At 31.5% G+C, this 17,790-nt stretch overlaps 2 protein-coding genes across 2 annotated transcripts in view; one reads left to right on the top strand and one right to left on the bottom strand.

The window, feature by feature from the left end:
• The window catches only part of LOC134262655 (multiple epidermal growth factor-like domains protein 10), a 108,562-nt gene that overhangs the window by 71,553 nt on the left and 19,219 nt on the right, over positions 1-17,790 (bottom strand). The gene's annotated exons all lie outside the window — the stretch shown is intronic.
• LOC134262657 (uncharacterized) lies at positions 1,819-16,587 on the top strand. The gene is made up of 8 exons (XM_062745031.1): positions 1,819-1,920; positions 4,600-4,780; positions 5,188-5,389; positions 10,528-10,635; positions 10,822-11,107; positions 14,565-14,656; positions 14,771-14,855; positions 16,108-16,587. Exons 2-8 carry the CDS (start codon positions 4,625-4,627, stop codon positions 16,124-16,126), a joined length of 948 nt encoding a protein of 315 aa, XP_062601015.1. The 5' UTR covers positions 1,819-1,920; positions 4,600-4,624; the 3' UTR covers positions 16,127-16,587.

Below are 17,790 nucleotides of genomic sequence, written 5' to 3'. Positions count from 1 at the left end.
GACAATTTTTCTGTATTTAATTAGAACACTCTTAGGTCGTTTTAATGTGTAATACACATATAGTTTGACAACAGTCAGAGTCAAATATGTTACGAAATAGACAAAAGTCATGAAAGAAAATATGCAGAAAGCACAACGGAAAAAAATCAGCGATGTAAAACAACGCATGTAGTTGGAACGTATTCAGTGCGCCATATATTTTGATCACAGTTTTTGTTGCAAAACAATGACGTCGCTTTTTCTATTGTGACGTAAAATTTTGTCAGATTGCATAAAGGGGGTTTTTAATTGGAACAGCTCAATTCTAGAAAGAAAAAACCCTGAAAGATTCAGAACAGATTAAATAAAAAAATAAAGTGAAATAGACTTAAATATGAATTTATTTAAGACAATATAAATTTTTAGGTAGAAAAATTTACAATTCTTTACGCTGTACCGGAATCATTACGTTGAAATTTGATAACGCCATATGAACGTCATGACGTCGTCAGTGTTATTTTCTTTAGAAAACATTGCATTTTTAGTGAGTTGTGTAGGGAAAACGGTTTAAGATATTTTCAAAAAATAAATTGATTTAGAACAGGGGTATCCAAGACAAACTATTAAAATATTATCACCAGATTTTGGGACTAGGCGGATTTTGGTGCCTAACGTACCTTCTTTTTTCACCCAAAGTAACAAAAAAATTGAAAGTTTAATTTTTCTACAGACTGATGCATGTTCCATTTTCCGGACTCCATCGTGTATTTGGAAAGCATCCATTGAAAAACCTGCAATTATAGTGTTGCATTAAAAAATATTATACCATTTTGAAAGATGTTAAGGACAGTCATACAAACAAAAAATGGATGTCTGCATTGGTATATATTTTATGGCCTAATTTTGTCGCAATTGATGCATATAAAAACTTCTGAAATATAAAAAGAAATCGTAAACCTTTTGTGATGTTCAAAAATCTGCCCTTCTGAAACCAACCTTATTAATCTATACAAATAGTTTTCACTTAATAATCAATTTCTGTGCAAATTCGAAGAAAAAATTAAAAAATTACACGGTGAAATGTATTGTATCCATTTTATTCATTTAAACATGACCCAAGTTGTTATTTTCAAATTCTTTGACAAAAGTTTGTTTGTATCATCTGTCCTTAACTAATTAAGATCAATTTCAGGTAGCTTACCCAAAACATGGTCCTTTTTCTGCAGGGAAAACTTGAGTAGTAATTGCTAAAAGCAACGAATTATAAATGTAAGGCATTTTAAATCTAAAATTGAATAGTTAAATTTTCCTTAATTGTCATCAATGATTTAATTAATCATAACAATAATTTATACTTCCTCGCTGTACTCTTTGCGGACAACTTGTACAAAGTTTATTCATAGCTATTTTAATACTTTTAAAACCGGATCATGTTTTTACAGTTTTTGATGAAACAAGCCAGACAGTTTGACTTAAAGATATGTTATTTCCGCTAACAAGGTCTATATATAGAAGATATAATTTAAATACGTCGACTTTAAATACGATTGTTAATATCCTTATACATTGTATCATCTACTTTTTAAATACCCTTTTGCTTTATTAATGAAAGGACAATGTTGAAAACATTACTGACTTTCTGTAACGGCATTGATACATAGATTTTTTTTTATATTACTTTCTATTACTGTTATCTTTTCGTTAATTTACATACTTTCATTCAAAGGGCAATTTATACTTATCAAATACATCACAGTCGATTTCGTTTACAGTGTCATTAAGAAATGCAATAGGATTACTTATTAATTAATCATAAGAAACATATCACTCAATCCTTTATTTACCATGTTTCAATTACTCGGAAATTAAGCTACATTCGTTTTGTGGTTTATGCACACCGTATTCAATTTGTTTTAGGACATGCTTAAGATACAAGGAATCGTAAGTACTCATTTATTTTGTTTTCGGTGTATTAAACAGAAATTATCTTAATAAACAAGTTGATGTGATCAGAGATATAAAGTTTTTTTTAATTTCTCCTTTTCAAGGTCATATCTTTCATTATGACACTTTTTTCTAGTTAACAAAATTTCAAACTTAACCTCAAGTATTTTATTTAAGAAAGTATTTATACAGAAAGGGATAATATATGTATCTGCCACACCATAGTATACTTTTTTCTGTTTTTCTGATCTTAAATGCTGTTTGTTATCACCATAAGTCATATGGTCATTTTAGCGATTATATCAGTTTTAATACACACGCTAATTTAAAAAAAAAGTCATGTTGAGGAAAAAAGAATCAAAGATAAATGTTGTGTAGCAATGTGTGTCTTTATTATAAAAGAAAAACGATCAAATGGACGAATGGTTATGTAGATCAATGTAGATCAATGGTATACAAATGAACCAAACTCTGTGAACAGAAGAGTTCGTGTCCGAAACAAAAAAATAGGCGTTGAAAGAGTGTATGAAAACAGTGAAGATTTAATTGCAGTGATACCTGGAACCACTATGCATGGTGTAAAGGAAGGCTAAAAGTGAGTAAGGGTACATATAACCTAATGTGAACTTTTATTATAGAAGAATTTTGAGATTGCTTTCATTTTTTTCTAGGAGAATCAGAAGCTTGGACATGTGATCCACAGCATAAAAATAGAACAAAAAAACTTCCCGATTTCTCTTTCGTAGAAATAATAAAAAAAAATCAAATCGGAAATGATAATATGAAACTAGAAGTGGGTGGATAACGGATGTTACAGTCATGTTTCTGAAAGTTGTTGAATACAAAATCCTATATTTTTAATAGCGTTAAAAACTTCCCGGTTTCTCTTTCGTGGAGAGATTTGCTGATTTTTCCCGAAAATCAATTTGAATTTTCTTTTTTTAAGAGGTGTATCAAAAACACTTCAAAAACGCAGTGGAAAGAAATAATTTTGAGGAAGGTTTAAACTCAAATTCCTTTTTTTTTTTTTTTTTGATAGAATTGCTATTTTGTAACAACTTTTCTTTTTTTTTTTTACAATTTCTTTCCCAAATTTTTTTCCTGCCTTATTTGTTGCGTGGACCCTGAGATCCACGCAGTAAATGTATAAGCGAAGTTAAACAGGATGCCATGGGCAAACGACAGGTTACGCATGCTCGAGAATGCTAGTGAGTTCGCACCTTAGGTAACTTGCACGTAGAATAATTCGCCCTAATCGAAATTAGAATATGCCATTTATATATAGTCAGTTTGAGCTTTTTAATCCGCATATCGCATTTACATATTCTTTGGTGGATCCGAATTTCTCTCTCAAACATATACAAACTAAACGTTGATTCTATTGTACCAGAATTTAAAAAAAGCAGAAAGAACTTGCAGTATAGATACATGTATTATAAACTAAAAACGTCATTCAACGAATAGTTTTACCTTTTAAAAAATAGAACAAGTTTTCACCGGCATTAGTTTCGTGCATCAAGGCTCGCAAAATAACTTAATACTTCAGCAAATCAAATACCGTTTGATAGAGGTCTGTAGCAACGGCTTTTGATTTGTATGTGTGTGTGTTAGTGTGGGAGGGGGGAGGGGGCGATCGGCAATCCTCGGCTGACTCTGCTACGCTTCATTCAAACTGAGGACGTGAATCGTGGAGGAAAACGCAACAGATCCTTATTTTTCTCCCCCGGAAACTGCATTATCAATCATTTTATATTTCGCCCTGCATAAGGTTCTTCGAAATGTATCTTACTTTGTACAATTCTTTATCATGTGTGTGTGTGTGGGGGGGGGGGGGGGGGGCTCCGATAAAAAAAAATCTGCGTATTGAAGAGCTGTGCTACACGTAAACCAACATATCTCTATTACCCAATGACAGATTTCTTCCGTATAAATCCGGAACATGTGTCAAGTCCCAGCCATTATGGGCAACATCTATTAAAATAGCCCGATTTTTTAAACTGACAAAACTAAAGGCCGCTAGTCGAAGATAGAATTTAACAATTTTTCTTTGAGACTACAATCATTCATTCATAAGTTGGCAGATCATTGTGTAGAAGATGTGCAGAAACCTACATGAATATTCACTACACCTAGATATTTTCTTATTTGGATTTCGGTTAGAAAAACATGCATATGGTCCACGTATTGAAGTCTTTTTTTTTAAAAGGACAGCAACTTGTTTCTGAGAATATTTAACCCACTCTAATGTTCGTTTGATACTGTTCGATTTCGTTATCACTGCCGTCTGATTATCGGAATGATAGTAATAATCATCGGACAAGCACAAGTTTATTTGTAGACAGTATGAAGAAAGGCATGACTTCACAGCAATGCTTAATTAGGGGATATGAGGCAACGTGTCTGGGGGAAGTCATATGACAAAATAGACAATAATACCGTTGAAAAAAAGGCATGTTGAAAGCATGTGACCTTAATCACTAGCCACTGGCTGCTTTAGAAAATTGATTGCTTCAGTGAGTTAAAATATAATATGAATATGAATGACCAGTCTTGAAACTGTTTTTTTCATGGGAATTGGTCGCTGATTAAGGGTGGCAGTAAAAGCAGATGCAACTGTGCTCAGTACTAGAATTTTTATTACTTTATATTTTGAGTTCTTTTTATCAATAATTACAGGATATTTGAAATCGGCTGACCTCTGATGATGGCGCGCCCTGGGATTCCAAAAGACGCCAGAAACATCACGTTATTGACGTTGATGTCAGGTTACAGGCTTATCTTCTTTTTTTGTCTGTTAACCAATCATATAGTATCCGTGAAATCGAAAATGCCGAGGATTCAGAAACGATTTACGCCAGTAAGTGCTTTAATTACAGTACAAGGGACTGATATAGTTTATACACATAAAGAACATTAATTTAAACAATATTTTATTCACTGATGTTATTGTGAATAGGATTGGGCACAGCCTATATTAGCCCTCTCCCTACACAGTACCAGTATTTCCCTACATAAAGAACATTGAAGGACTTCCGATAACATAATCCTAATTTTGTAAAATCATGATAAGGACAGAAACAGAGTACTATTAATGATTAATTGGCAAGAAAAAAATAATCGTATCACCATATAAAGTTAAAAAGAAGCAAATATATTTAAAGTAAAAATATTAATTGCCTGCATGGTAAATTTTGATCCCTGTTGTATTTTTTTTAATTCTATTGTTGCCAAGATCATAAGAATGTATTTCTGCTTTCATTATAGGACGATGTTTGTACGAAAACATTTAAAACTATCAATTCTGTAAATGGCTGCCCAACAGATGAGGAGAGTATCAAAAAAAGGTCAAGTGAATTTAACTGCAAAGATGTTGGTGATTCTTGTACCAGTGAAGATTTGGTGTATCATTGCGTACATTCCTGCAGAACAATCCTGGAAGTCTGTTCCCCAAGACGTTATGTTACTGGTATTTTTCTTGATCTTCACTCTTTAACATTTTCAATTCTTTATAGTGAATTGAGTTGCATGCATAATGCATTTTAAAGACTTGGCTTATTGCTTTACGTTTTTCCAATCAGTATTTAAAAGATACCAAAAAACTACAAACACAAACTCTATGCCAGTAGTCTTTCGTAGGACTGCAGCTCTACTATCTTGCAATCTCAAGAATAACAAAGTATTTTGACTACAGCATTAAACAGGATAATGTTCAATGGTTCTGTAATAAACTAAGCTTAGAAACTAAGCTGCCTCTTTGTGTGTCTAATTGTATACAATTGTAGCAATCTTTTCAAAAATATGAAAAGAGTAGCATTTTAAAAGATTTTATCTGAATTTAGTTTCGACTGGAACTGGCAAAACCAGTAATCGTAGATGTATACCGTCGTGTAGCATATCTTTTTAAAACGTTTTATAATCGAAATCAGACCAAAACTATAGGAAGAGTAGCATTTTGAAATAAGTATATAATATATAATATTTCATTATTTTGTAATTTTGGCACGATTATTTCACTTCTGGACGAAAAAAGTGCTGAGAATCCCAAATTTTACTGATAATGTTTGATAATTACTGATACGGTGCTGTTCTTGCTGATAATTACTGATATTTACTGCTATTATTACTGTCGTTGCTGATAATTTTAGCTGTTGCTGATAAATACTGATAATTACTGTCGCCTTTTACTGTGGAGTCTGATAAATGCTGATAAATACTGTTGAGGTACTGTCGCTGCTGAGAATCACTGATATTTACTGTTGAGGTACTGTCGATGCTGAGATTTACTGATATTTACTGTGGTCATTGTTTTTAACCTGGGAATGGATTAAAATAGCCTGAGAAATGATTATATGTTTTTTTTAAAGTATTTTAACAAATTCATTACAGTCAATTACAAAATGAATTATTCTAAATAAAAAAGCCACGTTTTATTAATTTGTTTTCAGTTTTCAGCTATTAATTTCATTATATTTATTTTTAGACCACAATGTTAACATAAGGTTTCATTAATGTTTATGTTTTTTCTTTAAATTTCTCCTTACACCTAGATGACATTATCTGAAGAAAATTATTCTATTGTATTTGCAGTGGTTATTCTTCCCAAGTACTTTTTAAAAAAGTTTAATATTTGTTCATAAAGGTTAAGAAAATCTCATCTCATATTTTTTCTCACATGTATGTGTACTGTCATCAAAAGCTTTTTGTGGGTCTCTTTAATACTTCAACACAGTCAATGGTTTTAAATATCAATTTATTTTACCGTGTGGAGAACTGAAAATGCATGAGCACATTAAGTTGAAAACACCCCCCCCCCTTTCCATTTACTTTTAAATTAAGCTCTCATTTTACCAAGACAGTATTAAATATTTGTCATAAAATCTAGTCTTAAGCGTACACTTTTTTATCTTATAGAAGAATGTGACAAATGATTAAGTTGAAGCATCTTTTATTATTATTTTTTTTTATATATTATGTAGACAGCGCGCTCTTGTTCTCCGATGTCCTCCCTGCGAATTTTATATCATTGTGTCGCTTTCTAGCTTTCTCTCTCTCTCTCTCTCTCTCTCTCTCTCTCTCTCTCTCTCTCTCTCTCTCTCTTTAAAATTATTTGTTAAGGCTTAAGTATTGTACAATACATTACATAAATCTTATGCAGTGTGATTTTCAGTCAATAAAATATATACATGTCTTTCTTTAGGCTAATTCTTTTTTCATTGTATTCTATGGGCATATGGCTTCTAATATTATGCGCCACTCCTTAAACATGTTATATGCCGTCAGTCAGTTAAAAAACAAAATAAAATAAATCATAACTTGAATTAACTTTTTTCATTAATGCACACTTTGTGCTTGTTGCATGTCAACCACGTGTAAAAGTTCTACTTTCGTTTTAGAATCTGGTCAATTATTAGTACATTCTGCCATAGGGTTATCGTTACGGCTTGCGTTTTTGTGCAGAGATTATATATATATATATATTTTTTAATTCCATTTTTGTCCGAGACCTTTGTATAAACGAACAGTACAGACTTGGTGTTTATTAATTTATATGATTTTACTTGATTGTAGCACAAAAAGGAGGGGGTGAAATACAGTATGTTTACAATTAAGTGATAGCCGATAGGGCAAGGTCTGTTCTTTAGTTGTGTGTTTTAAAAGTCATGCAAGTTATGATCATATTATACTTATCGATTTTTTTTATAATTATGCATAAATAAAATCATTTTAGAGAATCAATTGCAATGAACCATACAAAATATTCAGAGCTGAAGTAATATTACATATATAACATTTATTCATGAGTGCGATACACAACGTCATGTTTCTGACATTCAAAATCCATACATTTAAGGTTTTTTTTTTTTCTCGGAAAAAGCGAAGTCGAGTTTCCCTACATCTCAATTGTGTACAATTAATGCTAATATTATTTCAAAAAAGTGCTTCACTAAACAATCTTTCTCTTTATATCTATATGATTGTATATTTTGCACACTTTTTTAAATTAAAAATTGAAGTCAGTTTCTCGTCTACGTATTTACCGGTCCCAAACCATCGTTAGCAGAGATTCAGAATTGAAAATACATGTGACCACCTCCCCCGGGATATTCTTTTATCTGATAAACAAAATATACCAATTTCCCTAATTTCCCTTACTTCGCATTTATAGCAACCTACAAAATTTTTTGTTTAGTCTCTTATTCACGCATGCCTTTTAGACCTACTGTTATGTATAAAATCACCTACATTTTATATGTTTTTATGGTCTATGTATACTAATGTAAAATGGTAAAAAGATTCAAATAAATGATTGATTGATTGATTGATTGAAGAAATATGCGTAAAACTAAAAAATGAAATTAAATACTGAAGAAAGATAGATCTTTGAGAATTGAATTAATAATTAAAATAAATCTGTACAACGTACATGATGTACATGTATATATCTTTTTTTTATTATTATAGTACCAAAGTGTTTTATCTAAATATTTTGTCTATCAATTTTATTCGTCATCAAATTCAATATTACGGATTTTTTTTTTTCGTGCGACCATAAACTTTAAGATTGTTCCAAAGTAGCGAGTACATGTACAGTGTAGGTAGTTTGTTTATTGATAACACCGGTAGCCGCAGACGAAGAACAATAGGTAATTAGTGCCCATTGTTACGCTGACCACTACAATTTGCGTGGAATATACAAGTTGTACCCCGTTCTACCCCGGGGCTGAAGACATGTACACAATACAGCCAAATCACAGGTCGATCACCGATTTCTGATCAATTAAAATCAATTTAAAGGTGTTTTCCTTTCAACTTTTTACCATGCAAAATTAAAATTGATCAATTTGATCATATACTAATAGTAACATATTAAATTAAGTCTCATTTCAGTTCTTATTTCCCATTCCATAAAATCAAATAAAAAAAAATTAATGAGATTTCAAAACTGTTTAAATAAAAAATGATTTTGTATTTAAATTTTAAGAGACAAACTAAACACATGCACCATTGCACTAAGGATTCTTAACCTCTAATTTTTAATCAGCTCGCCCCATTTGCCGGTTGCACATGCATACAGTGTGTACTTGTACATATGTACATGTGGAGGAGTTTAATTCTTGGACGATCTACAAACGTCCACATAACATTATAATAAATGAATAAATAAATAAATTATTAATTAAAATCAGTGCCCACAGATTGAACATATTCAAACCTGTTTTCACCTCTTAGTTACTTTTTAAAAGGAATAAATTTCTAAATTTCGAGCAAATTTTCAAATATTTCGACAAAAAGAGACCAGAAAACTGAACATTTAACAAGATAAATATAATTGTTTTCGAGAAAAAAAAGGCCTTCAAAAACAAAATGTTGTCCAAACTCGACCAGTTGACCCAGTGAAAACGGAACAAATCCAACTTTTCGAACCTGCAGGAAACTTTTTTTATCCCAATTTTTTTCCATCCATTAAGAACTTTTTTCTTATTATTGAAAAAAAGATCACCGATCTCCTTACATAATTTTCTTGGAGTCGGGAAAGGCGGTGATGGATCTTTTTTAAGATAGCATAATTTTCTTTTTATTTACAGTTTATTTTTCAAGAAGATTTTATGCAAAAGTAAAATTCCATTTTTTTCTTCAGTTATTTTTTTTTTTTATTAATTCTATTTCTATATATTCATTCTATTAATAACTCATTTGATTATTGTCAAAATTTTCACAAAGGTAATAGTAGAAATTGAGATCAGCATACTTACATACAGTCATGTAATTTTGTCACAAGCAGAACATTTAAAGAAATGTGAAAATTTTGTCATGATAATTCAAGTAAAAGAAAGTAATAATTGAAGGTTTTTATAGCCCTCTGTTTTATTTTAAACCAATTACCAGGTTAAAAACAATGACCACAGTAATTATCAGTAAATCTCAGCATCGACAGTACCTCAACAGTAATTATTAGCAATTCTCAGCAACGACAGTACCTCAACAGTATTTATCAGTATTTATCAGACTCAACAGTAAAAGTCAACAGTAATTATCAGTATTTATCAGAAACAACAAAAAATATCAGCAACAACAGTAATAATAACAGTAAATATCAGTATCTATCAGCAACAACAGCACAGTATCAGTAATTATCAAAATTTATCAGTAAAATTTGGGATTCTCAGCACTTTTTTCGTCCAGTAGTGAATTTAAAATCAAAATCAAACATACTAAATCATGTATATAAGTAAGACCAATCTATTTGGAATGTTTAATAACATCAAACTTTAACTGTAAACACTGTACCAAAGAAATTTACAACTTTTAAAAAGGCAAATCGGCGTCCGCCAAACCCTTATTTTAGATAAAAAGCATGTATACTAATTAGAAAATCATCATTCACAAAGTAAAGAAAAACTACCTTAGTTTTAGATAAATCTCATCTGTCAGGTGAGAGATTGGCTTTTAAAAATATATAGTTCCTATAGGAACTTTGAAAATCCTGAAGAATATTATTTAAATCCTTCAGGTATTTAAACAGTTCTCCTTGTTTTAAAGTATTGTTAGAAGGAAAGGAAAGGGGTAGAAAATCATTTGTATATTTTGTTCACTTGTTTACAGGCAAATACGGTGTCCAGTTCGACAATAAAATAGGACGAGTAATAGAAGATTTTAATGTTCCTTGTCCAGAGTGTCCGTTCCAGCATTACTCAAACGATTCCATTACCTGTACGCAGTTTGACTATTTCCATTTCAGTTATAATGACCGTAATGTTATGAGATAAATTCATATTATAATAATTATAACGGCAATTTAGAAAAAAAGTATGCACAAACATAATATAAGAATGAAATGCAAAGTCCTGGTAGTGTCATGAACGAAAAATTTTATTTATTTTGATTATTTTATTGCAGATGCGACATGTTTGAAAAAAATACAGTCTTTGACTGTTGTTCAAAGCACTGTGATGTCAACCGATGTATCCACAACAAGCTTGATACCTTCAACGTCAACTCCGGGCACAACAAAATTGATCGGCAATACCAACTGCACGTCCTCTAGAAGACCGTCCTTTAAAAGACGTAAAAAAAGACACGCCGATTGCAATCAGTGTTGTCAAAATGAACCTACTAGCACGGAAGAATCTATCGAATATATGAATTCAAATAAGTCAATTGTGAACGGAGATAATGAGGAGAGGTTTGTTTATTTTTCTATTTCAAATTTCAGCAGCGACTGTTAAATACGAGTCGAATGTTATGTCAATTCTACATTTACTTCATTGCAAATCTCTTAATATAAACAATAACTTATAATATGAATTTTAACCTCAGAGGTACTCTGTTGACGTATCTATAGCGGCGTTCCTTTTGTCCTATAGCTATCACATTATAATAATGTAATATGAATCAGTCACGATCCAGATATACATATAACGCCGATCACGAGGTGAAGCCGTTAATTGATTATTTGTAATGTTTTTACTGTTCAATATTACATTAAATCAATGCATGAAAACGTGTGGTCAATTTACAAATACTATCATATGGACTTTGAATTGGTTGTTGCGTCTTGGTGAAAAAAATGGGTTTGATCTGATGTTTTAAAAATAAATTGTTCTTTAATTAATAAAGCAGGGAATATCATTTATGATGAAACGATTCCCAATCTTTAAGTGAATAAAGTAAAACTCCTTAGTGAAGCCCTATCATATACAGACTAGAAATAAACATTTTTGGTTTAAGAGGCATTTAACTTGATCATATTGAAATATCTGTGCAATAAATGCAATTATTAACATTTCAAACCTTGATTTGTTTTAAAATGAACTAAACTTAATTCTATCAGATGTTAAAGAATGTTGATGGAATTTATAAAGCTGAACGTCCCTTTCTGCAATTTTTTCCACTCATATCAACCCGAGTATATCAACTGGAGGGTGATCTTCCTGACGCTGTAATGTGGTCTCTCAGACTAACAGGACATTTGATATAGATTTTACATATAATATGCATCATTTTCCTTTTATTAGATCACCTGAGCTGAAAGCTCAAGTGAGCTTTTCTGATCACCCGTTGTCCGTCGTCCGTCCGTACGTCCGTCCGTCTGTAAACTTTTCACATTTTCAACTTCTTCTCAAGAACCAATGGGCCAATCTTAACCAAACTTGGTACAAAGCATCCTTGGGTGAAGGGAAATTTAAATTGTTAAAATCTAGGGCAAGACCCCTTCCAAGGGGAGATAATCAAGAAAATACAAAAATAGGGTTGGGTCATTTAAAAATCTTCTTCTCAAGAACCACTGGGCCAGAAAAGCTGAAACTTATATGAAAGCGTCGTCCTGGGGTAGTGTAGATATTAAATTGTTAAAATGATCACCCCCGGGGGTAGGGCGGTGCCACAATAGGGAATCCTAGTTTTACATAAAATATATAGAACAAAACTTTAAACTCTTCTTATCAAGAACCACTGAGCCAGGAAAGCTCAAACTTATGTGGAAGCATCCTTGGGTAGTGTAGATATTAAATTGTAAAAATCGTGACCCCCGGGGGTCATGTGGAAGCATCCTTGGGTAGTGTAGATATTAAATTGTTAAAATCATGACCCGCGGGGGTAGGGCGGCTCCACAATAGGGAATCCAAGTTTTACATAGAAATATATAGAACAAATCTTTAAAAATCTTCTTGTCAAGAACCACTGGGCCAGGAGAGCTGAAACTTATGTGGGAGCATCCTTGGGTAGTGTAGATATCAAATTGTTAAAATCATGACCCCCGGGGTAGGGCGGGGCCACAGTAGGGAATCCAAGTTTTACATAGAAATATATAGGACTAATCTTTAAAAGTCTTCTTATCAAAAACCACTGGGCCAGGAAAGCTGAAACATATATGGAGGCATCCTTGGGTAGTGTAGATATTAAATTGTTAAAATCATGACCCCCCCCCCCCCCCCTCCGGGCGGGGCCACAATAGGGATCCAAGTTTTAGATGGAAATATATAGAACAAATCTTTTAAAATCTTCTTCTTAGAAACCACTGGGCCAGGGAAGCTGAAACGTATATGGAAGCATCCTTGCGTAGTGTAGATATTAAATTGTTAAAAGCATGACCCCCAGGGGTAGTGCAGGGCCACAATAGGGAATCCAAGTTTTACATAGAAATAAATATGGAACAAATCTTTAAAAAAGATCTGCATCACTCAAGTTACTCAGGTGAGCGATGTGGCCAATGGGCCTCTTGTTTGTGTTTTATAAGAACTAAACAAACTTAAACATCAAAAATATATATATTCATCACCAGCTTACCATCTTACATTACCTTTTACCTTATCTTAGGTACCTTACCCTTCAGTAAATATTGGTGATATTACATCGTTTTCAAACATCTCAGATCTGACATAACATTGTTTTGGGTCTTGAAATAAAATATGAAGATAAGGAAAAGTAGTCAATCTCAAAGTCCAATGGGAGAATTCAAAATATGGACCAGAGAAAATACAAACTACTAAAACAAATTAGATAATAAGGTCCACATATCGACTATCACATTTTTAGAATGATAATTTTACACCAAATTGTTGATATGAAAGTCAAACTAAGCTCTATCAGGCATCCTTTGGCCACTGAGTAAAAACTAAAAGTACAAATTGCAGAACAAGCATTCTGAAAGTATTGCATAAGCAATACATGTCCCCTGCCGGGTTTTCTTTTTTCCTTAAAAAGTCATTTTTTTTAATATGCAAAAGTTATAGCGAAGGTAAAACAGCTTGATTTTGAGGTTTTGAATGCCTTTAATCTAAAAAAAAATAATCAACATAAAGACGAAAATTCAACTCATTTTTTTTTACGTCTTTTTCTTGCTTCATACCTATGTTGACCATTTGTATTCAGCGCAGCACGAATTTGATCTTAAGCGATTATGAAAAATAAAAAATGCCATAATTTTGTCAAAATTGATGACGCGAAACGAGATTCAAACTTGATCTGTTACTCATAAAGATACATTCACATATCAAAGTTCAGTTTAATATCTGCAAGCTTTTAGAAAAAAGGAACGAGAACAGACAGACTGATGGACAGACGGACTGATGGACGGACAGCTAGAAGGACGGACGAACAGATGAAGAGGAACTCTATAGTCCCCTCCGGTTTCACCGGTTAGGAGCTCATAATGTACATTGTATATTGTTCAAACCTGGGATAAAAAGGAGCTATACCAAATGATGCAAACTTATGGTGGAGGCCATAATATTGGGTTAAAGTTAGTATTTAAGATATAAATAACTATTACAAAAACATTCTGCTAAAGAAACTCAGATAAGCAAAGTGGCCCACGGACCTGTTGCTTTGCATGACATTGATAAACAAAGTAGATTCACAATAAAGAATCTCTAATTATCTGATTCCTTTGCCTATGTGTACACCCTAAAAATAAAATTTCAAATACTTAGTATTGTGGTTTTAATAGAGACATGGGTCCTTCACTAGTTTGTGGTTATAGATGGATATTATTCAACTCGTTGTGTTTTCAATACTCTCGCCAAGGCTTATTGAATAACAAATCCTGAATAAAAATCAAATCAAACCACAAACCAAGAAGCATCTTATAATTCAAATCAACCTATTGTATCTGATAAAACTCTTTTTTTTTGATTTAACAGTTCCTGGGATCATATTTTTGGCATCTCAGTCCTTTTCGTATTTTTTATTGTTGGGATTTGTGTAGCCTTACTGTATTTTACTTTCTTAAAAGGTATGTATTTAGATTTAAAGAATTATTTTACTTTAACACACAATGATAAAATTAAGAAATTTTAATACTTTTTCACTGATATCAAAGTGATAAGCTTTAATACGGATCATTAAGGATTTTTAGAACCTGCAAAGAAATCAATGACAAACTTTGATAAATGGACATGTCCTGAAAAGAAACAGAATTGTCAAAGCTTCAGGTAAGAGTTAATGATAACTGTGTTTTTCTAAATCTACACACTATCCAATAACTTGAGAAGATGTATTGGCTCTTGTATTTTGATTTAAAATAGCAATTGTTTACGATTACATTAATTTCATTTTCTTTCCATTTGAGTTTTTAATATGAAAAAAAAAGATATATTCTTTGTAATATTTATGAAACTGCATTACTGGCATAGAAATTCAATCTCTTATCGAATGCATTGTTACAAAGCGCTTTTAAAAATTACGCACTTTAATTTTTTTTTTTTCAAAGTGCGTTAAATTTTGGACCAAATCAACGCACTTTGAAAAAAAAATCTTTTCAAAGTGCGTTAATATCGACCACCATATTAACGCACTTTGAAAAAAAAAAGTATATGGCTTGGTCATTATTATAGCAAATCTTAGGTATGATAAATAATTGATCCTGTTTGATAACTTTTTGGTGATAAGGTCACTTCAGGATGTGGAAGTGAGCGATTTTGAATTTTCCATGCTTTGAAAATTCTTTCTCTCTTGAATGTTTAACTGTACTTGTTTCTTTTCAATTTGCATGCATTTTATGTAAACTAAAATTAATTGAAAATTTCAACGTCATACTAATTTTTTTCACATACATATATTTGGTGTAGCAAAGGCATTGGTACCGGAAGGGGGAGGGTAGGCACACTAATTGCAAGGATATACATAATAAAGGCAATGGAATTTGAGGCTTACCTTGGGGATCCACTTTCAATTTGCTACCGACGGCTCTGTACAATGTATAAGAAAAAAAAAAGAGTTAATCTGAGAGACCTTCTTCTCGTCCTTTCCTTGTTCTCAATAAAGGTCATAAATGAGTATATATAAATTAAAAATGTTTTTCAAAAGATATCATTATTACAAATTGATTATCCCAATTACTATACTCCTTATCTAGAATTTTTTGTTTCATACATATTTTTTTTCAAAGTGCGTTAAATGCCCTAGTGGTAATAAATGTATAGACACACTCAATGCACTTTGAAATTTTTTTTTTTCAAAGTGCATTGAGTGTGTCCGAAATTTAACGCACTTAAAAAAAAATTCAAGGTGCCTTGATTTTGTTTCAATTTTAACGCACATTGAATTTTTTTTTCAAAGTGAGTAAATTTTCAAAGTGCGTTGCTACAATGCATTCAAATAAACAAGAAAGGCAAACAAGCTTGCACAGTATTACATTATGTAACCACACAAGTTCAATTCCTGTTTTTTTTTTACTTTATTCAGTGGCGTGACAGACGTATAATGATTATTTCACATCTTCAACAGATTGGATCAGGTAAATGAGAAACCTTAATAGACAAACAATGGTCCTATTTGGGTGTGGAGGAAACTATTACATTTTAAGTGATCAAAGTTTTTACTCCTAACAGGAAACAGAAAGGAACAGATAATGAAAATACAGTTTTATTATGCACTGTGATTAATGAGACAAGTTCATGTATTAAAACAAGAAGGAAACGTATCTTACACATGTAATTAATTTGGTATTATATTTGAAGATTATACCTTCATTAACAATCCACGTCTAAGAAGAAGGTTATTTCTTGTATTTCTGCACTTTTAATCATCTTCATTTTTAATATTATTTTCACTCATTGCATGTTCCAGCTGATACTGTTTATACATGTATAAATCATTTTTGAAGTGAATTTAAGATGCTTACACGTACAGCATACTCAGATTCTAAATAAAAGTTACATGAAAGAGTGCGTTTTACCAAACATTGGCACATTTCATTTTATGTGCTTTCACATAAATTGAAATTGCGTTATTCCTAAATTTAATATCACATTTAATATTAACATATTTTAATATGAAAATTTTTAATATATGTTATCATATTTTATGATTTTTATATTTATTATATTTTTTGAATCGTGTAAATCACCGAAAAAAATATTTCAGTTTGATGAATGGTCTTTTAGAACTAGAAAACCCTAAGATTGGGAGTTAGGAAAACAAACATAGGCATCAACGTTTTTGATAAAGTCAAATTTCAAACTTTTTTTATGAACTGAGTGTTTAAAGTATAAAATTGCAAGGAACAAGATACAGTCAATTTGCAGTTTTCAGGCAAAAATATTGTTAATTTATTTCTGTTTTTATTTCTTAAAATAAAATTGTATGTTTGGCAAAAAATTTTAATAACCTGAATGCGTTTACATTTCACATTGTCAAGTATTTTGCTTATAAAGTGTGAGGAAAAGCATATAAAAGACTATAAAACTTACATACGGTCAAAGGTTAGAATATGCATTTTAGTTTGAAGTCAAAAATGTTGAAACCTGTGGAAGTGCAATGTCATATGCACAAATAAAAATCTACACTTACACTAGGCAGAAGCTATTGCAGTCATTCTCCCATTAAATGTAACTTACCCAAGAATATATAGCATAGGGATTTTGAAATACAATTAACATCAGTTCTGTATTCAAGGCAATGAGTTTAGAATATAAGTATAAGCTTTGGATAATTATGTTATGAAAGATTTGTCTCATTAATGCAACGTTGTGAGCAAACAGATTTCCATAACGAAACTAAGGCGACCTGCTCAATTTGTAAATATATGTCCTTGCATTTATGAGATAATTTTTTTAAAACACTGTAAGAAAAATGTATTTTTTAAACATCTGCTGCCTATGTTAAATATTCAAATAGTTTATAATTAGAACCGTAAATCTTCTTTCATAAAAAAATCGTTTGCCCTCAAGATATTGTAGTGAACAATATCATATATTGATATATTTTGAGATTTTCGTTATCTAAATAACTTTCCAAAAAGTTCCAATAAATTTTATTCCTATCATTAACGTGAACAATTCAAATGATTGCTTATATTTTGTAAGGGAGAGGGGGGGGGCGTAAAAACGGATATACTTTATCAAAAAGTTTAAGTAAATGACTTTT

This window comes from Saccostrea cucullata, unplaced genomic scaffold (assembly GCF_032062105.1).
Source record: "Saccostrea cucullata isolate Sc308-1 unplaced genomic scaffold, CSIRO_AGI_Scuc_v1 ctg1321, whole genome shotgun sequence".
NCBI lineage: Eukaryota > Metazoa > Mollusca > Bivalvia > Ostreida > Ostreidae > Saccostrea > Saccostrea cuccullata.
This window is presented reverse-complemented; position numbering and strand designations above follow the sequence as displayed.

What these genes read in the sequence shown, in the direction of transcription:
- LOC134262657 (XM_062745031.1), top strand. Translation starts at nt 4,625, where the DNA reads ATGATGGCGCGCCCTGGGATTCCAAAAGACGCCAGAAACATCACGTTA. An exon ending in CTCAAACGATTCCATTACCT is followed by an intron (nt 10,636 to 10,821) that starts GTACGCAGTTTG and finishes ATTTTATTGCAG; the next exon opens with ATGCGACATGTTTGAAAAAA. An exon ending in AACGGAGATAATGAGGAGAG is followed by an intron (nt 11,108 to 14,564) that starts GTTTGTTTATTT and finishes TTGATTTAACAG; the next exon opens with TTCCTGGGATCATATTTTTG.